We start from the raw sequence: 27,176 nt of genomic DNA on the forward strand, positions 1-27,176 counted from the left end.
CAGTTATACTATTTGTGTCTGAGTTTGTGCCAGACATCATTACCCAGTGTCTGGATGTAATATTCAACTCTTCAAGTTATTTTTTATGTTTCACTGAACTCTCCATGTAAATGATTTTCAAACTATTCTAATTACTATAGCACTGAAACCTTTTCTGGAAAAATAAACTAGGCAAATCTTTGTTAGAGGCTGAACATGACCAGAGTTGCATCCCCAGTCCTGTGTGGTGCTGTCTGTCCATCCTACACAGTCGGACAGTGCATGCTCCCACTAAGCTTTCAAGGGAGCCTTAGCACAGAGGCGTGAGTCCACGGGAGCTTGAAGGTCAGAGGAGTCCTGGCTGTTAGTCACATAGCTCTGATTTTCTTATGACAACTGTCCTGAGAGTTAATGTGACAGTAAATACAGACTGCAACAATTCATTATTTCTAAAATGTTTTGGACAATCTGCCTGTATGAATTCCTCACAGTCTGCTATCACAGAGTGCTAATAACACATAATGGAAAAATGAATTAAAACGTGTCATTTTTGTTCAGAGACGAAACTACTAGTACTCAGCTCTACCTTTTGTTGTAATTACATTAAAAATACTCTTGTGACAAATGAGTATGACTGATGTTGATCTTTAAGGGAGTTTTACTTCAATTTTAATTTTTTCATAATACTTATACTCATATATAAATTATGACTTAAACATTCACATATACACATTTGATAAGTGATAGTTCATACAGAATTCTGAAGAATTTTAACCAAAATAAAATTTTGCGAATATTAAAAATGTAGTTAAAATTTGTAGTATTCTATAGGTACTAAAACCAAAGCCAATATTCATTTCACAGTTATAGCTGATAAATAGCTATCTCAAATCTATCAATAAAATTGTGGATAAGGTGGTACAAACTAAATCTTCAAAACTAAAACCATGGCAATTTTAATGAACATAAAGCTATATGTAAAAATAGTTCCAGGGTCAAATGATATATAGACCACACAAATGTCTACTGTGTTTATGAACACGCACACAGACACAGACTGGTAATCATGGTGTAGAGTGTATCTCAGTGGTGCAAGGCAGTGCAGGCCTAGCTGATCAGAAAGACTGTGTCTCAAGGGAAGAGAGCAACAGCACTTGCCTACTATGCACAAGCCCTTGGTTCATTCTTCAGTGAGAGAAAAAACCAGTATGTTAATTCGATGAGTTTTCATTTTATTTTTCTGAGCTTTCCACTGTTGAACACTGAACTGCACATCTCATCTGAAATGCTTTAGAATTTCTTGCAAATTTAAAATATCCTGATAGAAGGTTCTAAGATTATTTTGTAACAGTATAAAATATTTTATTGTTTTCTCTTACTTAAGGCACTGGGGCTGTTCCACCACCATACTTGCTCTTACAAATCCTGCTGCATGCAAAATTCAAGAAGTCCTTGTTTTTTACTGCTGAGTAGTACTCTAATATGTATATATTCCATACTTTCTTCATCCATTCTTCTATTGAAGGGCATCTAGGTTGTTTCCAGGTTCTGGCTATTACAAACAATGCTGCTATGAACATAGTAGAGCATATATTTTTGTTGTATGATAATAGAAAACACTATCCTGAGTGAGGTAAGCCAGACCCAAAAAGAGGAGCATGGGATGTACTCACTCATATTTGGTTTCTAGCCATAAACAAAGGGCATTGAGCCTATAATTAGTGATCCTAGAGAAGCTAAATAAGGAGAACCCAAAGAAAAACATATAGGCATCCTCCTGAATATTAACCTTCATCAGGCGATGAAAGGAGACAGAGACAGAGTCCCACATTGGAGCACCAGACTGAAATCTCAAGGTCCAAACCAGGAGCAGAAGGAGAGAGAGCATGAGCAAGGAACTCAGGACCGCAAGGGGTGCACCCACACACTGAGACAATGGGGATGTTCTATTGGGAACTCACCAAGGCCAGCTGGCCTGGGTCTGAAAAAGCCTGGGATAAAACAGGACTCGCTGAACGTAGCGGACAATGAGGACTACTGAGAACTCAAGAACAATGGCAATGGGTTTCTGATCCTACTGCACGTACTGGCTTTGTAGGAGCCTAGGCAGTTTGGTTGCTCACCTTACTAGAACTGGATGGAGGTGGGGGTTCCTTGGTCTCTCCACAGGGCAGGGAACCCTGATTGTTCTTCGGGCTGAGGAGGGAGGGGCACTTGATCAGGGGAGGGGGAGGGAAATGGGAGGCGGTGGCAGGGAAGAGACAGAAATCTTTAATAAATAAATAAATAAATAAAAATAAATAAAATCTAAAAAAAAAAATCCTGCTGCAAAGAATTATCTCCATATAGGCCTCTTTGCATGTGTGCACAGACCTCCTGCACCCAGCTGCAGTGCATTTGAGGCTAGGTATGTGTACCTTCCAACTTGTTAGTTATAATGGTCCTGTTCCGGAGTAAGGTTGAGCCTGCACTGTCCTTACCTTGCATGGAGGACTGCTGCACTGCTAATCTCAGCAAGCTGCTAAGGAAGAAGCAGTATGACCACTTGAGTCTGGGCCTCTGGGCTATGCTGATTGTTTCTGTCGTTTTTCTTCTGCCCATTTAAAGTTTCTGTATATTCCAATTAGGTATGTCTCCACTGTTTTTCTGAATGCTAGTTGAATAATGTATTATACACTGATTCTTCTAATTTATGTCTAGCATTTATTTCATCATGCAGAAGTTTCTAGTTCTAATGTGAACAAATTAATGTTGTGCTTGTTTTCTTGCTCATGAAATGAGTTTCTATCTCTAGGTCTTCCAATATTCCCTGATCGTTTCTTATCAGAACTTTAAAAGGTAAGACACACCATTGCAGGTCTTGTCCATCTCATTTTGAGGAGAGTCACAGGGGCTCTCAATGAGCACAAGGTCACATATGACTGAGACCTCAGCCCACTGCTACTAAATCATTCTCTTCCCTTGTTTACCCTATTCTGGTCCTGTGCAGTGACGTCAAGTCAGATTAGCCCCTGCCTTGAGATCGATGAACGTATTATTCCTACTACCTGCAATGCTGTGAACGTTGCTTGTGACCCCTTCCCTCGGTCTCACCAGGCTTCTCTGTTCTTATTACCCGACCAAATTCTATTGATTACGTTTGTTCTTTTACAACTCCACACATTGTTTACTCTCACCCCACTCTCTCTTATTCCTTACATAGCTCCTATATGCACATCTTTCTGTTTTGTTTTATAACCCACTGGATCATTTATGTGACCACAGGTTTGGAACCCAGTGGGGACACAAATGAAGAAAATAACAGTGTCTCTCCAAAAATCCATCAGTAGCAAACAGTTCACCAGGAGAAGAGGGCCTTATGATCCCTCCCAATCCATAACTGACCCCACCTTACTTCCTAACAAAACACATGTTCCTGGGCACCATTCAAAGCATTTCTCTGGGCATCACATCACATGTTTCCTGGCTGACATCCTCCTCTGACTTTGAATAAAGTCTTTTTCTCTCCTCACATTGAATTTGGTTCAATTTGCCTTTAGGTTAACAAAATAAAAATACTTAGGGATAACTTGTAATGTTGGGATACTAAAAACATAGAGTCAGCTACAATATACAATACATTTACATGTGGAAGACTAAGTAGTCATATAATAAAGTGACAGACGTTATTACTACTAAAGCAAGACAATTTTGTCATGCTAAATGAAAATAAAATATTGATGAACACATAATCTCACGTCTTTCCATAGAGATTCAGAGAAATGATGAGGAAGAGAAAGAATTTTTTAAAAAGCTAATTGTATCTATTCTTGGGGTAGCAAAACTGTAGATCTTTGTTTTCTTGACTGACTACAGGTTTTCTGTGTGGTATAAGATATAAAGATGTAAATAATATTGGCTATGCATCCTGCATAATGTCTGTTGCTACCACTCATCTACCTGTTGTAATACAAAAAATGGTCATAAAAGTGTGTCTGCGTTCCAATGCAGCTGTATTAAAGGACTAGCAGGCAAGATAGATTTTGGTGTGAAACCCAATCAATTTTATACAATAGGAATTTAGGACCAATCTTTTTAATTGAATTTCAAGTGTATGCCTTAGTAAACCCTTGGGCATTCAACCCCAAAGAGAGGTTAACCTGGAGGGATGACTATTTCAGGCTTTGTAAAACCCAAAGGTAAACTATAGTGTCAGCAGTCAGGGCAGCAAAGAGGCACAACTGCCTTCTTGAGTTTGTTGCGAAGGCTAATCTAGGCTTTTAATAGAACACAGCCGCCAGACTAAAATTTTCTGGTCATAATGAAGACATATGGATTTAAGAACAACAGGTATAGGACACCAAGCTATGATGTCCTCTCTACCAGAACAGTTCATAAAGAATAAGGTAGCTCTCACCCTTTTATCAGACAAACTTCTCTATCTGCAGGTGGAGACAATTATAGAAAACAATTCCTACACAAAACCACAGCTCTCATCTCAAAGGGAATTAAAGACAGTTTATTATGGAAACATTTTGGGTGACCATGGTCTAGGAACACAGATTTAGGTTATCCTAAATTCACTGTTCCAATGTGGAAGAAGTTTCATGGTTTTATACAACAAAGACAGTCATACCAAGATAACTTAAAAGCAAACACTGGGTACATCAGACTGACACAGCAAGATGGTTGGGACACTTCTATAGGATAAAGATGCTGCTCAATGACATTCTTAGCTACTGAGTGGTGAACATTATTGTTCTGCTTGGTTAATAGATTCCAAGACAGTTTTATTTACTAGTTACAAGATACTCTAACAATAAAGTGGGCAAATAATAATTCCAGAGGATTAGAACTAGTCTAAGATCAGGTAATTAGCTCTGGGCATGCAGTATTCCAATCTCTCCAGAACACCAAAGTTCCAATCCACAGATATAGCTTCTTTCCAGGATTTCCCACACAACCACAGCTGGTCAAATGCAGAGAACAGCTGAGAGTGGGGTGATCAGCCCCAGTAGACACATCTACAACAGAACTACTGCACCAAGGCTCAAAGAGTATCATAGAAGAAATGGTGGAAACACTGTTAAAAGCTGGAGGACCAGGAAGGCTGCTGAGATTGTGTCTCCTAGAAATGACAGGGAAGCTACACTCATGACACCTCAACAACATGACAGCCAAAAATGACTTGAAGAAGTATACCAACAGACACACTTAACATGGAAGGAGGAAATCTCACAGTCCCCAGCCCTAGACAAAGAACATCAGTTAACTGAGGACACTGTAGAGTGGGAGAATTAGTTGTCCTCAGGAGTAAGCTGCGAACTGTGTTATCTGATACGAAGAAACACTAAAAGGACACACACACACACACACACACACACACACACACACACACACACACAGTGAGAACTTTCACGCCCCCACCTGCTGTCTGTAGAAATTCTTTTTATACCCCAAAGCACAAGGGAAATTGGTTCAGCTTCTCCAGGCCGGGTGTTGCTTGCTCTTGCTGCTGTATCACACGGAGTGACTGCAGCACATGTCCCACTGCATTGTACTGGGAGACACTGAAGCTGACAGACAGTGAGCACTGTTAGTTCTATCACTCCATGAAGATGGAACTGAGCAACACTAAAAGAATTTTTCTGGGAGCTATATAAAGCATATGTCAGTTATTCTGGGTGTTTCAGACACACACCCTATAAAGTGTCCCCATGCCATTTATTACTTCTCATATAATTTTCCCCAAAACACGACAGAGCACTGCTTCTCCTCTCCTTTCTCCTGAGTTAACAATGCTCTAGTGAGATGAAGAACTGTGCAGTGACAGGACATATACATCCTTAACGTGTGACCAGTAGATTCATTCTACTGTCTCTTGGGCATTCAACCAAACTTTCTATAAAGAAACCTTTCTTAATGATGTGTTTTATATTAAAAAGAAACTCATAAAATTATTGTAAAATACTGTAAGACAAAATCAGTAGACTATTATTGGTAGAAATTAACATAAGAAAAATTTCAAAATGGCTCTTAAACTTTACTATTAACAAGTATAAGCTAAATTTAAAATAGTAGCCCTCCCTTTAAAGTTTTCTCTGAAGTAGGAATACACAGGACTAAGAAAGAAAAAATTGCCACAAGAATAAAGGGAATGGGGACTTTTAATTGATTTATGTACTATTGAAAAATATATATAGAAGACTTCATACTATTTACGAAATATCTTTCTGTCTTAAATCTCAGTTTGATACCAATGAACCAGGAAATGAAACCCCAGAGAACTCCTAGTTACTAAGAAGGAAGACTTCCCACTAGCTTCTCACTGCTCGGTATTCCTCGTGGTCAACAGACTTGATACTTATATGAAGCATGCTGTAAACATGCTGGACCACGGGGTGGGGGGAGAGAAGAAATGGAAAAAGTCCAAACTGTAAATAAACAACTTACCAGAAACAAATACCTAGGATTTCCTTTCATTTGCTTCAAGCTGTATACCTTGTACTTCATGAACATATGTAAATAATTAAAATATAAACTCTTAGTTTTTAATGATGAGTTGGTCACATCAACACATTCACAACTATTTCACTTTCCCACCTAAAGCCACTATGGTAAACAGCAGCAAAAAGCAATAAGCAAAAAGCTTATAAAATTATACATTACTAAGCCAATGAAAGCAATAGGCTAATTTGACATGTAATTCAATATACGGATCCAACTGTGTCATCAGCAGATGAGAAACCGTGACACAAACAGATGAAGAAGATGGTCACCATGGCTTGGTAAATTTCAGAAACACATGGTTTCAGTGCCCGGAATAATAAGCTAAACATTTAAAAATTCTTTAAATCTCATCTCAAAGCTCAGGTCAATGAAGAGTATCTTTTTTTGAACTACCCTGAAAGTGAACAACTGGAAGAGTTCCATCTCACTATGGAAGAATGGAACTATTTCAGCATTTTCCAGTATAGGCTTTATTACTGTAATGATACCAGGGGCTGTATTTTCCAAGTCATCTACACCTTTGTCATTTAGGCCAATAAAATGTATCTCAGTGTTCAGTTTGTGACTGGTAAAATTCCAAGTGGGAAAAAAATGGAGATTAAACTAGTGGGTTTTTTAATCCTATGCTTTATGTGTGCTATATCCAGTCCAAACAGAAGACAGTAATATATTTCTGTCCTACTGTATATACCAGATACACAGTTCATTCTTCTATTAAGCTCCCATTAGAGGAAAATTATTTAAACACACACACAGAGATGACACAAATACAGAGACACACAAAGACATATACAACACCTACGCAGAGATAATCAATGCTTTGAAACTTAATAGCCAGTAAATTAATAATAAATTAATATAATTATATAATCATATTTATAATCTGTAAATGATTATAATTATATAATTATATTTATAATCTGTAAATGATTCAGCATAACAGAAAATATAGTGCAACAGGAAGAAACTGCATGAGAATTAGAAAAATTAGTTTTAAAGTTAATGTATTTTAAAAGTCTAGATATTTACTGCCATAAATCAGCAATCTGTTATCTCTTCTTTACCTGCTTCAAAACCTCATACTTCAAAGGATACTCAGTACCAGAATGATGTGTGACTCTGCCACAAACTGAGCCTGGCTGCTCCCATGAATGTAGCTCTGTAAATGAAGAAAATAAGCAAAGAGTCACGAATGGGGAGACAAAAACGGATTCACAGTTCTGTCAGCCATGTAAGCCATACAGTCATCTATCAAGTTTCTACTTATAATTCTTATGAATAAATTTGAGCTAACTGTGAATAGATTGAAGTTTTAATGATATTGCTACAACTGTAGAACACAACTTGGTAGTAAGTCATCCCACATGTATGAACTTTACTCCTTAAAACGTTACCACATACACAAGCACATAAGCAATGGCTCTACTGGAGTCCTTGTAAAAACACCGGGCAGAGTAAGGTAAAGATCAAGCAAGCAAGTTTTCAACTTCTTATTGTTTAAATATTGGCCCGCAGTGTCCAGCCACTCTTGGCCACATCCTCAACATCTGGAATGAGGAGTGAGCCATAGAAAGGCACACAGGCCACTTACCCTGAAGCACTCTCTATGACCCCTTATGAAGGTCGCTGGTTTTTGAAGATGTTTTATTACTTTTAATGTTTTTAGTTAGCAAACAACACAATAGATTTTATTCTGACCATCTCATGGACATGCTGTTGTACTGTTCTTACAAGCCATTCCAAATGCCCTGCTCTGTTCTCTTCACCCCATATGAGTAGTGCTCACAAACAGTTAGTTTCCTTTTCTGGGTAATTGCTTTAAATAACAGTCCTTGTATAGGTTTCTCATGTTAAAAAACAAAAACACAGCACCTTGTAATACAAATAAGTATCCTAATTTTTTTCTATTATATATAGTACATAATTGTATTATTTGAGTTTCAAAAGGTCCCGCAATTGCTTTTGTTCAATTTTGTCTTGTGACAATAAACAAAATTCTCTGTGTTTTAATGATAAGCACACTTAACTAGGACCAGATTATACCTTCCTGGTGCTATCCTTGGATAAGTTATAAAATAAATTCAGTATTTTCTCATCAATAAAATATAGAACTCTACTACGTACCTCCTAAGGTCTTTTTAAAGTCTAAATTTTTGTCATCACTGTTGTTTTGGGTACTTTATTTAAAAATTTCCATTTTTTTTAAAAATTATTATTTATGTGTGTGTATGTGTGCACGTGCACAATGTATGTGTGTGTGTGTTTGTGTGTACACATGTCAGGGAATGCTTGTGCAAGTCAGAGAACAACTCTATGAAGCCAGGGCTTTCTTTCCACCTTAGAGTCCAGGATGCAGACTTAGATCCACAGGCATGCTCTGCAAAAGCTCTTACTTGCTGAGCCATCCTATTCTAATTCTTCCTTCATACATTGTACCCCAACTTCAGTTTCCCCTACCTCCAGTCCTCCTAGGTGCCCCATTTCCCTCCCCCTCAGACACACACCCTCTTGTTTCCCTTGAGAAAAGAGCAGTATTTCCTATCTAAATCCTTCATTTCTACCTCACATTCTAAACAGACTTACCTCCTGGACAGATGGGTTTGTAAGCACAGCCACACGAAAGTCCAAATATGAGTCTTCTAATGCACTCATGGGATGACTTCTAAACCCTGCTATTCATATTCTCTCCCAACTTTATTTAATATTCTTCCATGAAAACTACTATGACTTTAACAAAGATAATCTAACAGCTAATCAAACAGGATTCATCCTCTCTGATACATGACAAAATACATGTATTACGACTAACTCATGGTAAAATTATTTCTTAGAAAAAGCCAAGCAAATAAAATACTATAAATTATAGTTGACATCAATTCTAGGTAAAGAATCAAAGAATCCACAAAGAGTAAGATTTTATTCTTTTATTAATTTAATCATAAAGATAACAATTATATTCATAATAGTATAGTAATAGCTATAATTTATGGACTACTCATTCTGTCTAAGGTACTTAAAAGTTCTACCTGAAGCATGCAGAGGAATCTTAACAGCCCTATAATATATGGTGGTTTATTAAAGCCATCTTATAGATGAGAGGTGAAAAAATCTCCAGCTTTTCAGAAGCTTTAGGAATTGAACTTTGGTCTTTGTGAATCAAAATTTGGGCTTTTATTCTACTGTAGTACACTGTCATTTGCTGAATGTGTGAGAAGATTATATAATTTCCTACTTTAATCTTTTAACAACCAAATAAAATAGTTATTACCTGTCATCTCCCTATGATAAAATAGAACCTAGAAATTTAATTCTTTGTTCAACATTGTATAACTAGTAATTATCTACGTGATATCAATAAAGTTTTTTTTAATTAATCCTTACTTGGCAATCAGATAAGCAATTGTTGAAACTTAAAGGAATTAAAACCAGTATTTCTATAACTGCCTAAAATAACTGACTATATCGATTTAGGATAGTAAGCCCAAACCTACAGAACAGTTTCAAGGCACCATGTTTATTTTTAAATACAATAAGGAGAAATTCAGGCTTTTGTTCTGGTTGTTCTAAGGAAGAGAATCTTCTCTAATAAAGCTTCTGTTGGGGTCACTGAGGAGAAACGACCATTTCACATAGCCCTCTTGGGACCGCCTCATTGGATCGTCCTATCCTCTTTAGTGACCCCCTCATTTCTAGGTTGCCACTCTAATCTACTTCACTGGAGCCTCTTGCTTGAAGCTCATGGCAGTCCCTGCCTCCCAATACTCAGCTATCTCCAAACTCTCTGGTATCTCCGAAAACCACAGGTTTGGGCCTCTTCTGTATCTCAAGGCATTCTCACCCAAACTTCAGTGATTAAATTTGTATGCACGGCTCTCACATTTGCTTTTAGACTCATAAGATATCTATTCCACTTCTACCAATTGTCGTTAACAGATCCCACCTAGAGATCTGAAACTTAAAAAAGGGCTAAATAGAAACTTTTGATGCACCTTCATTTCTACTCCAGAATTTGCTGTTTCTCTCATTTCAGGGAACAACTTGATTTATCTAATTGTTAATGCTAAAACTTTGAAGACATCCTTGCGTCCCCCCATATATCCAACCATTCAGAAAATCTGGCCTCTACTTTTAAAGTCCTTCCCAATTCAGAATTTGTCAGCACCTACAGACCTGGCAAAGGTGCCAAAGGAGGAAGCCGAAGACTTCCTGTCAATCAGGCCATCGTCACCTTTTGCTGAGCTTGCTGCAAAGACTTCTTCACTTTGCTCAGACTGCCCTATCAGTCTGTTTGTCAGTCAGATTAATCCTGTTTAAAGCACACCAGATCCTATCATTACCTTGCTCAGCCTCGATGCATTCCAAAATGTGTGCAGCAAATCTTACCACAGAATGCACTATTTCCAGTCACAACACCAGAGACTTGTACTTATCGCCAATTTGTATGTACAACCGTAGTTCAGAGAGAGAGAGAGAGAGAGAGAGAGAGAGAGAGAGAGAGAGAGAGAGAGACCCAATACCCAACAGACTTCTGTATTTTTTCTGACAACACTTCAAAGATGTCAGTTCCAGTCAGATGGATGCGGAAAAATAGGTTGTCTTCTGATATTTAAAATCTTTGAAATTCACTTTGGTTCTTTGAGATTTTCTACCAGGAGGGCCACAGCACTGCTGACTGACCCCACAGCCTGTATGAAATGAAAGATGTTTTTCTTTATATAATAGAATTAAGTTCATAAAGTGCTTCACTTTGCTCAGACTGCCCAAACAAACAAACCAACCACCATGAACTGTGGAAGCCACATGGATTGGAGACTGAAAAGTCCCAGGAGAACAAGTATGTAAGGAGCAATTATCTTGCTTTGGTTTCAAGATAGCCACCTTCCCACTCTATGCTCACAAGAACTCCTTGGTAAACCGTCAGTTGCTTGGTAAACTGTCAGTTGTAGGGGGTGGTCTATTCTCTGCTCACAGAGCCACCAAACCTGTAAGATAAAGGTCCTCTCTTTATGACCTTCTCACTTCTACTTCCTGCAAACATGACTTCTAAATCTTGTCAACTAACTGTTGTTCATATGTCAACACATAAACCCATGTGAAGGGTGAAATTTAGAGCCCAGCATCTGCTGGTTTCATTTCAGGACACCACTCCTAACAATCATCCAGGAGAGATGTACAACAACAAGCTGGTCTGGTCTTCAAATTATTTTGTATGCTAAGTTATTCAGAATATATAAATTAATAATATTTCTTTTCAGATTCTCAGAATACTAGAGGTCAACAATGAATACTTTGGTTTTTGTAAAGACTGGACAGATAAATGATTGTTCTTAATGTTAGTCCTATTAAAGACTCTAACGGTAGAGTAAGAGTGTCCCACTGTGTCTAACTATAATCCTGCCTAAGGCAGAACAACTGAGCCTTTATGAAAAGCATGTAAACATGAAGCAAATTTGAAAGAAGAAAGGAAGAAAGATAGGAAGGTATGCAAGCACGCAGGGTCGAGGAGACATTCTGGGTCAAGAAGATCACTATGCAAAATAAGTGGAAATCCCTCACTGGAATTTTAATAAAAGGTTCCTTTATCTTGTATAGCTACATATTTCCAGGTCTATCCTTGGAGCCGTCTTTGTATTCCTCATGTTACATCAACTTCTCTAGGTAGGATTAATTTTTAGTAGGCAGCTACATTGAAGAGCAGATGAGCTATAGATAATAAAATGGCTAGGTCAAGTCCTTCTGGGTTTGTTTAAAAGAAGAGGTACAAATAGGTATTATCTACCTTCAGTATTTGATTTCCCTAGAGGTTGTTCATACCCTTTGCTTTAACCTTCTATGCATTTCATTAAATTATTGGTGCAAACTGAAAGAGAGCTAAAATATAAAATCAAAGTTCATGAAAACCGTGATAAATTTCACTCATTTGTAACTGTCAACTGTCAAGGATAGTCTCAAATCTATTGTTACCTAAAAGATTAGAGGCATTTTTTATTATTTTTACACGCTATATTACCACAGAAGTTAACCTGGCTCAGGCATACTCTCAAAGGGTTCCTTAATTGTAACATTTCCCTTGATGACTAAAAAGGAAAGTATTTCTCAAAAGAAGCCTCAAGTTGTGTGTGCATGAAATTGACCTAAGATATTTTCTTAAAAAAAGACTACGGGTTTTTATAACAGGGTAGAACATTTAAAAACAGTCGGTGATGGGACAGAAATAGTATTTCATTATGCGAGAAGCTTTCTGGAAAGGGGCAATGCTGTAATCATGTATTTTAGAAAGGTTAGAAGCTCAGAAGAAACATTTCACTACTATGTTCTTTAACACAACGAACAAACTGTCATTGCAAATGTAGAAATTTCCAGTTCATATAGAGTGATGGCTAAAAACTGAACAGAAATAATAGTAGGAAACTACATGACATAAATCAGACAGGTAATACTGTCTTAGGATTTCTACTACGACAATGAAACATCATGATCAGAAAGCAAGTTGGAGAAGAAAGGGCTATTTGGCTTACACTTCCATTTCACTGTGTTTATCAGTGAATGAAGTCAGGGTGATAGTGATACCATCAACAGTTTGGTAGAATTCAAGAAACGAAGATTCAGAACAGAATTACTGTACATACTGCTCTTGTGTTATTTATATAAAGTTACTTCATAGGTTATGTGCTTGAGGAAAGGGCTACAGAACGATGTGATACTTGATTTTTGGAAAGAATTACCTAAAAGAGAGACACATTTAAAAATACACCGGGAATCAGTATATGTGTCGTCCTTCATCTGCCTTCAGTCAGCAATAAGATGCAGATTGAGCCATGCAGATTTGCTGTGAGCTACTCTGGACAGAACTGCTGCAGCTCCCATGAGAAGGTAGAGAGTTATTAGCAGAAATTTCACCAATAAAATTTTAACATGTAATTAGTTAAGTATGTTTTAAAGACAGAGCATGTCCAACTGAACCTGTAAAGTCCTGTAACAAACAGTTTAATGGACTACGAATATCGTGCTATGCACTGACTGAGGTGTGTACTCCCAGCAAATATACCTGTTGGAATTCTTAACTCCAACAACCTAAAACATGACTAAGTGGAAAAAAAGGCATTCAAAGAATTCAATTAGAATTAAATTGTTATGTCATTCCCTAATTCAACAAGGGGAAGCATCCTTGTACAAAGAGATGATGGCAGACAGGTAGAGAGAGAGGCTGTAGTGATATTTCATTTGTATTTTAATAAAGAAAGCTTGCCTAAGACCAAAGAGTAAAACAGTCCCACTGGTCAGCCCATATGTACCAGCATTAGAGAGGAATATAAGACAGGAGGAGACAGCTCTCAGCTCAGTCTCATTCTGAGGATTCGTGGAGGCAGGATCACCATTTCGGTCTGAGGCAGAGGTAAGAGCAATTGGCTGGCTGTTTTGCTTTTCTGATCTTCAGGGTGAACCCTAATATCTGTCTCTGGGTTTTTATTATTTGCGCTGCATCTATAACCTCAGAGAAGGGAAGCAGAATCTTGCTTACTGACACTTACTGACTCACTTACTGACCTTAGACTGATGGAGGAAAGTCATTGGCTAATAAAGGCACTGCCCTGGCCCATTTTATTGGTTAGAGGATAGGTGGGAGGAGAAAACAGGACAGAACACTGGGAGGAAGAGGAAGTGAGGTCAGAGACTTGACAGCTCTCCTCTAGGGAGCAGACGCCTGAGAGAGACGCCATGCCCCGCTCCCGGGATGAAGCTCCGACCCAGGATGGACTAGGCTAGAATCTTCCTGGTAAGCGCACCTTGGGGTGCTACACACAGATGATTAGAAGTGGGCTAAATTAATATGTGAGAATTAGCCTAGAAGAGATTGGGCCAAGCAGTGTTTAAATGAATACAGTTTGTGTGTTGTTATTTCGGGCATAAACTAGCTGGGCAGGCGGCTGGGGTGTTGGGGACGCAGCCCCGCCGCCGCCCTTATTACTTCATATGGCGCCCACGTGGACAACTGCTTCCACATAAAGCCTGAGACAGCTTGGGAAGTAATTCTAGAACAAAATGAAAGCATTGTGCCTGGTTTCTTGGTAGCAGTAATTTCTCGGTTCTACTCTGCTTGCTAGAGGCAAGCAAGCGCCTCATCTAAGAGAGGCTTCCTGACTCAGCTTTAGCTGCAAAGCCTGCAGCTCATTAAGAGGTCCTGCCACGAAACACTTAAACGGTGTTGACGAAAAGCTGAACACATGCTTTTCGGTTTTCAGCCATAGCAGGAAAAAAGCTGCGCCGTTTAAAAATGCCGGCTTTCTGGGCCATCCTGCCAGGGCAAACTCTGACTGTTTGAGGCAGGAGGGCCAGCTACCGAGAGAGGACTTGAGTGTTGTCTGTAGCTCACTTGCTGGCAGGGACCTTGAAATGCCATACAGTTGTTGCAGTAAACATGGCTACAGCCTGTATATCCGCCATGAGGCTGGAAAGCTAAGGAATGGACTGGATCTAGCTGGCAAAGCCACGCCTTTAATCCTACTGATATTGCTTGGTAAATTAAAGACTCGTGTGGTCAGAAAAAGAGAGATATACAGTAAAGAGAGATTCAAAGGCAGAGAAAATTTCTAAATGGTTTGAAGTGTGTTAAAAATATATGCAGACTAAAATTTAAAGTTCTTAAAGTAACAAAAAAAAAAGGAAGAGAGTTGTTGTGTGTAGTAGCACACGCCTTTAATCCCAGTGCCTAGAAGGCAGAGACAAACAGATCTCTGTGAGTTCAAGGTGTAGTAGTGTACACCTTTAATCCCGAATGCCTGGGAGGCAGAGACAGGCAGATCTCTGAGAGTTCAAAGACAGCCTGGTCTACAGAGTTACTTCAGGTCAAAGATACAGAGAACCTATCTCAAAAAGCAAAAAGTTAAAAGTAAAAATAAACAAAATAGAGGTTAAAATAAAACGAACAAAGATGGAAAATACACAGAGAATCTTGATACTGTATGCTATTATGCTCTCTTTGAATTGTTTGAATGCTGAGGAAGGAGCAACAGCTGCTAAAAGATATTTATTTATAAATGCTGCTGAACTAATCCGACATAGATATTTTGATGCCTTGACTTTGAAATTTGGATCTAAGGACATGATGCTTTGGAAAAGAGTTTCTTATTTTGTTTTCACAGAGGATGAGACGCTGTTCATTTCTTCTATTCCGATTTGGTATGATGGACCACGCCCTCCTGAAGGGTTGCAGTGAACATCTTCAGAAAATTGCTTCACTCAACTGCCAACTGAGATGAAACTAGCACACAGGTTATACCATGAAAGACCTAATTAACGACGCCCCCATTCAGCAGGAAGCAGTTTGGAGAGAAAAAACTGCGCCCATGTTCCCAAATATTGTTTATAAATGTTCTTTTACATTCAAAGGGGGATATGATAGAGATATGAATAATTTACATTGATATGGATTTTGTTTTAGTGATTTAAGGTCAATTTTGTTATATGTATATGTGTTTCTGATCTTGATTAAGGAACTGTGATTGTGTAGTTCATTTAAAAATGTAATGTATAATTAGAAATATAGATTGTTAATAGATAATCATAATAGTCAAGTTTGTAGTCATGTTAGTTAAGATTTTCTAGATGTACATAGATATATTTTAGATAGGCATTCTTCATATTTTTCAAAGATTATAGAATATGGCATTTTAAATGTTTTAATAACTTAGGACTTTTCATGACAATGAAACACTCTGCTCCTGGCAGCACCAATCTACTTCAAGAGGAAGATGGGCATCGAAGAGGCATCTTATGGAGTTTGATAGCCATTTGGGCAAGAAACTGCTCTTGCCTGGACTATTGCATAAACTGGACACAGAGAACCCGCAGAGAGAGGACTACTGAACTTGCCTAAGGTGAGATGATCTTTCGGGGTTCCTGATTCATGAAAGAGTCTGCGAGACATTCTGCAGGACACAACAGATAGTGACTGAACTGACTTTGAATTTTCCTGCTTTATGGAAATGTCTGCTGGATACCATGGGCCTGAAGGCTGAAGATGGATGCCCCAACGGTACAAAAGAACTTTGGGTGACTGTCCAGGCAGCGAGATGTCTTTGTCATTTCTAGAGTTTGAAGTTTCTTAGTTCTTGTTTACTTAGGTAATATTATATCTTTCTGGAGTCTTTGATGGAGTTAAGAATAGTTAGTTATAGTTATAGTATTCCTTAGTTATGATAAAGATTATTGTAACTTTTACTTGATAACTGTTTTGTTATATGTAGTTTTGCTATGTTAAAGTTAAAGCCTTTTTTTTTGTTTAAACCGAAAAAGGGGAAATGATGGAGGAAAGTCATTGGCTAATAAAGGCACTGCCCTGGCCCATTTTATTGGTTAGAGGATAGGTGGGAGGAGAAAACAGGACAGAACACTGGGAGGAAGAGGAAGTGAGGTCAGAGACTTGACAGCTCTCCTCTAGGGAGCAGACGCCTGAGAGAGACGCCATGCCCCGCTCCCGGGATGAAGCTCCGACCCAGGATGGACTAGGCTAGAATCTTCCTGGTAAGCGCACCTTGGGGTGCTACACACAGATGATTAGAAGTGGGCTAAATTAATATGTGAGAATTAGCCTAGAAGAGATTGGGCCAAGCAGTGTTTAAATGAATACAGTTTGTGTGTTGTTATTTCGGGCATAAACTAGCTGGGCAGGCGGCTGGGGTGTTGGGGACGCAGCCCCGCCGCCGCCCTTATTACTTCATTAGACCTCAAGATTCCAGCCTCTGTTCAAAAGAATTTATATTGCTGAAACACCAGCAAGTGTTCCTTTGTTACTGTAATCCAAAGTACACTAATACAGGTTCAGCTGGCAAAAATCTAGTATTTCTTTTCTAGAAGTATATAAATTGATGACACTAATGAATAAAATTATTTTTGCTGGCTTCCAGGAGAATAATGTTAATGTTCGACTTTTCCTTTAAAAGCATTCATATTGACTACTCCTGGAAGTATGTATAGGTGAACACACACACACACACACACACACGCAAATAAAACTGATAGAATGAAAGAACAAAGTGGCACTTTTTACTACTTATGGTTTATGTTGTTGTTTTAAACTTCTACATAACACGCACACACACATACACAAACACCATAAAACGATTATTTGGGATCAATTTCATTTTCTGTCAGTGCTGGTCATAGACCCCACTTTGTGCATGCCACAAAAACTCCTATTGAACTATATCCTCAACCCAACATACTCTGTCAGACAGATATATATTCTTACTATCAATAGTGACAATATTACAACATAATATGAATTGTTTACAAATGCACACAAATTACTTTTTATAAATTATGGAAAAATATCAATCAAAATGACTTAACATGGAAATGCCCAAGTATCAACTTGATGGTACTTTACAGGCTCCTAGAGAAAATAAAACCAAATAAATTGATCTTAAGTGAAAAATGGGAAGATGGCCAGAAGTGTGCAGTAACAAACTTCAAGAACAAACACGACTTAATTGGGGGAGGGGGAGGGAAATGGGAGGCGGTGGTGGGGAAGAGACAGAAATCTTTAATAATTAAATAAATTTAAAAAAAAAGAACAAACACGAATGAACTGAAATCTTTACTTTCTCTAATGTTTTACAAAAGACAGAAAAGAACACAACAGAGCTTAACAGGATGCAGGATGAGCAGGAAGGGAGGGTGAAATAGGGGGCAGAGGCTTTGGGGAAAGAATATTAAGATTCAGTTAGTATCAATCTGAGAATGTTTTAGAAAAACAAGAGGACAATAAGAGAAATGTAAAAAACAGGTCAGGGCTGAAGATCGGAAGAGACTAACAGCAAATAAGACCGCACTAGAGAGCTCTACCTTTCAAGTGTATGTCCTGCTGTTGGAGAGTTACAGGATCTGATGAGTGTCAGGAGGCTTCCAAATGGGTATGTATAGTGGGAAGACAGGCACAGAATTTAAGGGGAAAATGTTAACACAGAGACAGCATGCTAAAAGTATAAACCTACAGGTCTCAAACAAAGGGTAAGATTCGTTTAAGTGAGGACATTAGAACTTATTAGAAATCTTTACTACTCTTTCAGAACCCTGGATCATATTTTTCAAATAAGTTATTAGGTGATTCATTCAGATAGTACATAGCTCAATCACACTTTCTAATGTGAGTACATATGATATAACATATATATTATTCAATCCTAAGCAATACAAAGAAACTCCAAATCTACTTATTTTTTTCTCTAGAAAGGGCTGAACAATTTTCACATAACATTAAATGGAATTCATATATCATCTGTTGGCTGCTGCCATGTTTTTCTTAAAGTTCATAAAATTAGCTTCTCATTTCTTTTTTCTTTCAGTTCCCCAAACATTTCAAAACATGACTATAGTAAACTGGGAAAAGAGAAGTATACTTTTTACTATATTTTCATAGTAGAATCATTTCAATCCCTACTGAAATTTTTCAAATGAAAAACTCCCTCAAAATATAGGTAAATGTCTGTAAGCAGCATTATATTTATTGATATACACCAAGGGAAATTATACAGTTCACGTAAGGATACATTTTATTTTCCAGACAGGCTGTCCCATCTTTAGAAATGTCTATTCTATTACCTTGCCTGGAGAATAAGTTAAATAACTGCCCCAAATTCATCAATATGCAATAACTTACAATGCGATTTGATTTGGAAGCAGGTGTAGGTGATGGTCAAGTATCCCAGTCAGGGACAGCCAAGGACACAGTGAAACAAAGAACTGGTATGCTGATGGAGGCAGAGATTGCGGTGGTATACCAGCAAGTCAAAGAATGCCAAGAACTTCAGACAACTATCAGAAAATAGGGAAAGTACTGGTAATTTCCCCTAGAACCTCCAGGAGAAGCCAAGTTTGCCAGTCTACCTGCATTTGGATGTCTGCTTTCCTGATCTCTAAGCATTACACTACCCAGTGTATGGACAGCTTTAGAAAGTCAATACACATCATTATCCACTTGCAAAATCTCTATAGAAACTCAAGGGCCTGGGCTCTCGCATTTCTGTCTTCACGTTCTGTACTTAAATGTAGAAAGCTGCTGTTCCAGTTCTGCTACCTCAGAAGGTATCTTATCATAGCTTTCCACTCTAACACTGTGAGCGTATCATCCTTTCATGCCCAGTACTGAGAGGGGTTGGTATAATTGATGTTCAGTTATTACTTTCAGAAGTTAAAAAAATAGAATTAAATATGACAATCTACACATCTCAGAAATTCTTACATAAATTCAGTTGATGAAAGAATATTTGAAATGATCATTGAAGGACTGAAGAAACCAAAGCCCAACAACTTGAAACCAACAGCTGCATTTTCAACATATATTTACAAAGCTCACTGATAATGTCTCAGGATGATTATTTTCCAAATACCTGTAATTTATATTTAACTATCATTTCATTTCTTTAACAGGTATTAGGAAAGTCACTGAATCTCAAAAATAAGAATAACATCCAAAATTAGGCTATCTAAACATACTTTAGTATACTATTAAATAATAGCATTAGGCTTTTGGACGTAACATACTTAAAACCACAACAAACTAATTATTTGAGAATTAAAGTATAGAGCCAACACCCTGAAAAGACATATCTTAACTGTTTTTATGTTGTTCTGTGGGCATGAATCAATGCCTAAGCTTCCACATACCTTCATTTCAAAATTTAAATTGCATAAACTAGAAAACAATGTTCAGTTGAACAGAGGGTGCCTCAGTACTTTAGTTTCCAATAACACTAAAACTGTCATACCCAGGTCCTATTCTTGTGCTTTTAAGAGTACAGTGTAGCTGTATTTCATCCACACAATGGAAGTTATGTAATATTTACTATTATATTCATATTTTATATTATAACCTTCATTTCAACATGAGCAATAAAAATTGTCTATTCTCTTTAAACAAAGGTAACATAGTCTAACTTTTCCTATGTTATAATTTGAAGTGCCTGTACTGACAGCTGAAACTATTTTCCATTATCTGCTTGAAGGAGAACACAGTCATCAAGAACAATTAGAAAGGGCTGGAGAGTTGTCTCAGTGGGAAAGAGCATTTGTTGTCCGCGAAGAGGGGAACATTTGATTCCTAGCAGCTACATGGTGGCTTACAACTGCCTACAACTCCAGTTTCAGGGGATCCGAGGCCCTCTTTTGACCTCTGTGGGCATCAGGCATGTACGTGGTGCATACACATACATGTATGCCAAATACTCATCCACACAAAATATGAAAATCTTTAGGATTTTTTAAAAAATAAAGTTTAAAGGTCATTTTCTTTCGTAGCTAATTTAGAACCAGAAGTTCAGACTCTAAGAAGATGTTAGATTATTTAAGAATTTTTTGTGTCATTTCTTGAGAACAGCACTTCAAAGCATGGTACTTTTCCTAAGAAATAAGATTTTCTTTTGCATGCATAACTGACTTACTATTAAAATGAGAACAATACTACTAGGCTAGAAGATGAAAATAAGCCAATATATCATTTGCATATGCTGTACCTATATGCCTAACAGTCATTTTATGATCAACTGAAAATTCACTGGCGCTCTGATACAAGACGGGAAATATTCATGTCTGCACTACAACCGGGTGCAGTGAGAGACCCAGACAAGAATTGCAGTAGACTTCATGTTCCAATTTAAGGCATTCACTCATTTATGATACCAGTGAGTTTAGAAACCAGACATCTGAATCTAAGCTTGATCACGAGTGCCATTGTGTCCTAACATAGGAAGTGGGGTTTCTAGGCAGATTTCCCTAATAAGAAATATGATTGAAGAGTATGGAAGAGGTGATCCCAGCAGCAAGAGAAGTTCCTCTCACATTAGCTGTCAATGTCCCCTCATGCAACACCACTGGCATGGAGCAGTGACTGCAGTCGAGATAAGCAAAGCTTAGTTTCTAACATATTGCAAACAGCTCTGCTTGAGAACTCTTATATCCAGTCTTCTGAGAAACTTTCTACCAGACCATGTTAGCAACAGTCTAGTAAGAATTATTTTAAAGAAATCTGTTAGTTCTAACAATGCCAAAAATAGCTACCTAAAATTTTTCATTGAGTTGATATGAAATGGATTTATAAAAATTGCATATATTATTTCTTAATAGCCAATTAATTTAGTAGAATACTATATTTCCTATATTCTCCCTATAAATAGCTTCATTATACTGAGATAATAAAATGGTTTCATTAATAATGGTTTAAAATTGCAATAATTACGCTTAGTGTGTACATGTGGAGGGGGTGTACATGCATGTATACAGGTAACATGGCCTATGCTAAGGTAATGGGACAATATGCAGAGCTCCTCCTTCCACCATTTGGGTCGTGAGGATTGAATTTAGGTTGTCAGGCTTGCTCTTGAGTATCACTCCCTTCTGAGCCATCAAGCAGACCCTTTTATAGCAATAATTATGTCTATACAGCATGTACAAGCATAATTTTTAAAGTATGTGATTAAAAAGTATCAATGGCACCATGCAGCTCTATTCAACTTAACAGGTGAAGAGGAAATTCAGGCACACACCTCCTTGAGTCACCAAAAACACATCTCTACATTCCTTCGCTCTGCACTGGGTGACTACCACGCCCAGCCCTGTATTCATGGAGGGCACAGGAAGGAAGCATGCAAATGGGTCCTTTCTAATTGTCTGAGAAGAGATGGGTCATGAAAATATAAATATCAGTGGTAATGTAAATAACAGCATGCAACTGAAATAAAGCCACAGGGATTCTAGATAGACCTAGGAAATTATGTAACAAAAGATAGAATAATGACTTAAAAAAAAAAACGAAACAAAAGGGTGAAGGGCACCAGGTGTTATAACACAGAAAAAAAAAACTGATTTGAATTGTTTTGTGATCAACATGTTTTGTTAAAGAAATCACTTAATCCTACTAATATCCTGGAGATCTGATATTACAAGTGATTTAAGATTTCCAAACCCAAATCCTGTAGCAAAGTTGAATAATATAAGAACGAAAGGTGTGAGACTGTAGATACATAGCTCTGTAGGTAAAGACACTTTCAGCTGAAGACCTAAGTTCAAATCTCAAGCACTCTCAGAAGAGTCTACCACATCAGCCAAAGTGATTCAGATTCCAGGGAAAGGGAGGTGGAGACAAGAGTCTCAGTAAGTTTGTGGATAGCTGGCCTGGTTTATGAGAAGGGAAGAAACCCTGTCTCAAACAAGGAGGAGTGGCAGAGGTTTGTATCCATATGCTGTCCTCTTGTTCTCATGTGTGCATGACCACATCCACATACATGAAGTCAGGAGCACTGAGTGTACACAGACATACATTCACACATTCCTTGTGGAATAGTCCTCATGTACACTGTAAAGATTTGTCACTTGGACTGGTTTAATAAAAAGCTGATTGGCAGTAGCCAGGCAGGGATTATAGGTGGGACAACCAAACCAGGGAGAATGATGGGAAGAAAGGTAGAGTCAGAGGGGATACCACCCAGCTAGCTGCTGAGGAAGAGGATGCAGAGAAAATGAGGTAAGAAACCATGAGAGATGTGGCAAAGCATAGATAAGAAATATGGATGAATTTAATTTAAAAGTTAGCTAGTAACAAGCCTGAGCTACCAGCCAAGCATTTATAACTTATTAAGTCTCCAAGTCAGTTATTTGGAAAGCTGCTGCTGGGTACATAGAAGAAACAGGAAACACTGCCTGAATACAGGGTTGTCCCAAACTATTATTTTCAGCATCACTAATAAAGTACACATACATTAAGAACACTAAAAATTCAAAATCAATAGTTCCACCATAATCCAAAATACATGACATTTGTAGAAATTTCCATTTAGTCAAGAAAAAGGTAAATGAGGGTTTAGTTTCTTTTACTTCTCTTTCCAAAACACTACACGCTATACTGAATTAGGCTCAACGAAATCTTTCAAGTTATACCTGTACTAGTATCACCTGTTGTAGTACCCCAGGGTACTACCTTGTAGTACCTTCTACAGCCCTGGGTTCACAGAGTTTAGAAGGCACTTCCTTCTCTACTATGAATGTGCCCCACAACGATATGGAGATATAGTAGTCACTTGGGAGAATCTACATGCGGTAACTCGTTTACCATAATGTTGAGGTTCTAGTTAAATAATGGTGGCAAAGTCTCAGGGTTGCCTGTTTTCAAGAACTGTGTTCAGTTTCAGGAGCAGTAGAGGGTTTATTTCTCCCTGACTAAATTAATTACCAAGCACAGGACTCCCTTAGTAGGGCTTACTGAAGGCTACCTATGAATTTACTGATAGCTTTTTCAAGTATAGTTCTGAAGCCACAAGGTCTTTTAATAGATGATTACTTCAGGGGATGGTTTCCGGTTCTAGGGTACAGAAGTCTTCTTGTCCTTCTTGTCCCTTATACACATTTCTCCACTCACTTTCAGACCGTGTACACATGCGCACACACACACACACACACACACACACACACACACACACACACTTTCCAACACAGAGCTTTCTATAGCTGTGCTGACTGTCTCATGAGGAAGTTACCTACCATCTCAATGTCAGAGATGGATCACCATTACTGCTTAACAAGGAAAATTGTATATGTGTTTTGTAAATAAAGTCTGATTTTTGGTAGCATAGAGATTCCTACCATCTATTAAATGTATTTTAAAAAAGCTGAAGGATGAATGCCAAAGTAGGCAAGTATAGCAAGTAAACCCTAGGTGGTCATGAGAACACTAACACTGCTGCTCCATAAATAATGGTTGTTCTCTTCTCACAACGGTGCTGTTAGTCTGAAAAAACTCTGACAACCTGAAATCCATCAAAAACCTCCTGAATTATCACTGAGAACTGAGAACATCTGTGTCAACATGACCGAATAGTTTGTTTAAGGAAATCTTTGCCTGACAAAGATAAGACTATAAGCCAAAGAAATAACAATAGTGTTTGCTTCAGGAAATCTGTACAAATCAATTTAACATGAACAACAGTCCACACACCTGGGTACGTAGCTCACTGCCAGAGCCTTGCCTTACAGTATCCAGGAAAAACAAATTGGAGTGTCATAATCTTTTCCAAATCCTATCAGTTGCCTGCCTTGGCATGCCCACTTAGACCACGTAAGCCCAGCTCCAAAGCTCTGGGAAGATTCCACTTCTCTCTGAAGCGCCACACAGTCCTTCTTCCTCAGTCATGACGTGCTCCTACATCTGTCCTAAAATGTCAGCTACTGCCCTCACTCCCAAACACCTGCAAAAGATGTTATACATTTCTTACATTCCTAACTACAGAATAATAAATATTTATGTAATTTCCTATAGAATATACAATTTTATATATAAGAATTTAAACAAGAGTCTAGCTTAAAACTTCTCATAAAAAAACAGTATAGTCAAGCAGCAGTATATTTTGTATGTAACATGTGAGCTTTTAGCTCCATGTTCTTTAAGACTCCTGTGTTTATGTCACACATCGCATTTCTTGCTAGAAACCATATGGTCCTCCAGTTTAATTACTGGTTAATAGATTAAGTTCTAAAATCATGGGTCGCCTTCAGCAATGGTAAAACACTAAGTTTATTAAAAATGCTGCATGACTATAACTAGAAATCCCTGACTTGGAGTCACCCTTCCATGTTGCAGTATTTATGACACTCTTGTTCCTAGACCATCTTTGTCCTAGGATTTTCAGGCAACATTTTGTTTTCCTGTAATTATTGAGTATGGACGAGGAAAGTGTAGAGCTCTGAGTGCACAACTAGACTGCAGTGACAGATGGGTCCTAGAGAAAGAACAGAACAGTGTGAAACAATCCCATAGACAGAGAGATGCATTTTTAAAGATGGATAGTTACATTCTGAAAACATAACCTAATATTTACTAAGTATATAAACTGAAATCTAATATATCTACACAAAATACAGTTTTACATATTTGAAAAGTTTCTATTACTGGGAAAATGACTTTTCATTCTTTCAATGGAAAGGACAATACATAATTTTGCCTAATATTCTTGGCCCCTGACAGAATTTTACAAGGCTTGATGTAGGACACTGCCATTTTATTTAGTGAAGAAAATGTTTCTTTCACAGCAACTGTTCTTTTGCTTTCGCACCATTCACACTGCAGCTTTGCTGTGTCGTCTACTACATGACTACTTCACTGTTGCAAACAATGACTTTGCAGACTGCACATTTCAACGGTGTTTATTTGAAGTATAGATTGATTGAAGTGGAAGAAATCAGTATTAGATAGACATTTAAACATGGTATGTCACATATTAATTATAGTTTGACACAAAGCCTCATTTAAGTCTGAACTGAGTATCTTAGCTAAATATCAAGCTTTCCAAATGGATGAAGTTTTAGGACATGCAACAATTATAAACTATGACGGATAATTGATTATGCAGGATCAATAGTTAATGTTTCAAAGGAAGAAACAGTTTTGTAATAATAATCTATAAAGTCTGTGTAGTCAATGTTCTACTAAGTAAACTGTAATATATGTAATGCCATTACTTTTCCAGATTATTCCTAAAAGAATTAAAAAAAATCAATCAAAAAATAAAGCAAAGTTCAAGGAAATTTATGAATGCACAAGTTTTATATCTAGTCTAGTTATTTTGGATGCATCTTTTGGTACATTTTTCACTCAAGAGGAGAATAATTACAGCTTCATGAGAACTACAATGAAGTATTCTGGCATAATGATCAAGTATTTTTACTTCATTAATGGACATGATTATGAAATGATATATGGTAAATGAAAGAGTTATAGCAAGCAAGATAATACCACTCAGAATAATAATATTCTCTCAAGAAAAACAAATAACTTTCATAAAAAAGTTGTATGTGAAATGGGTTAGAAAAAGAAGAGCTCAGGGAATGAAGGAAGGAGGAAAGCCATTATGAAACCACAGCACATAAGGAAAGAAAACATGTTACGTGTTTCCTGTGAACAAGAATTAAATTAAATACAATATATTGACTTATTCTTCTATCTCCATGGATTCTGAATTACTTAGTTATTTGAACATAATGATAATAATGGTTTAATACTGGAAGGAAGAAAGGAGCAAGTGGTGGGATGACAAAAGCTGAGAGAAATCTATTGACACATGAATTTTGTCAAGTATTTTTTAAATGTGAATTTTCCCCAATGCATATCTATTTATTCCCACAGTAGCATTATTTTGAAATTCTAGTCATATATAAACCAAGCCTATTTTTGCCTATAGGATAAGCAAATTGTGTTGCTTTTCATAGTTATTTGAATAGAAGGCAGTTAACAAATATTTTTGTTTTGGTAACATGTGTAGCATATAATATGAGGTTAAAGTTTACAGAAGTCCTAAGGCATATAAAACACTAAAATTATATTATAGCAAATATTTAAAACTTACTCTAAGTTTTCATTTTGGTGTATACAGAAGTAACATAGATAATACGAATACTAAAGTGACTGGTTTTGAATGTTTATTTACTTCAGATTTCATTACTATTATGAAATGTCAAATGGTATTATATTTGGTAGCATTCATAGATTAATGTCAATTAGTGAAATTTATAGGTCTTATTCTTAAATTTAATGATACACATTTAAAATGCTTTTCCTAGATTTCAAATTATATGCCAAGGCCAGCTAGGGAGGCAATGAAGTCAAAAGTAACAGGCAATATAGGGAAATATGTGCAAAAGATCAGACAGACATGGAGTTGACA

General features: G+C 37.4%; 1 protein-coding gene across 2 annotated transcripts in view; it reads right to left on the minus strand.

Moving 5' to 3' along the window:
- The window catches only part of Tusc3 (tumor suppressor candidate 3), a 143,997-nt gene that overhangs the window by 13,954 nt on the left and 102,867 nt on the right, over positions 1 to 27,176 (minus strand). For both annotated transcript variants that reach the window (XM_041644489.1, XM_041644488.1), the window contains one exon: positions 7,564 to 7,627. In XM_041644489.1, coding sequence (XP_041500423.1) covers positions 7,564 to 7,627 — 64 coding nt within the window. The remainder of the gene's footprint in view (positions 1 to 7,563; positions 7,628 to 27,176) is intronic.

The sequence above is a fragment of the Microtus oregoni genome, unplaced genomic scaffold (assembly GCF_018167655.1).
Source record: "Microtus oregoni isolate MIOR12 unplaced genomic scaffold, Mior012 000096F_ref0000112, whole genome shotgun sequence".
NCBI lineage: Eukaryota > Metazoa > Chordata > Mammalia > Rodentia > Cricetidae > Microtus > Microtus oregoni.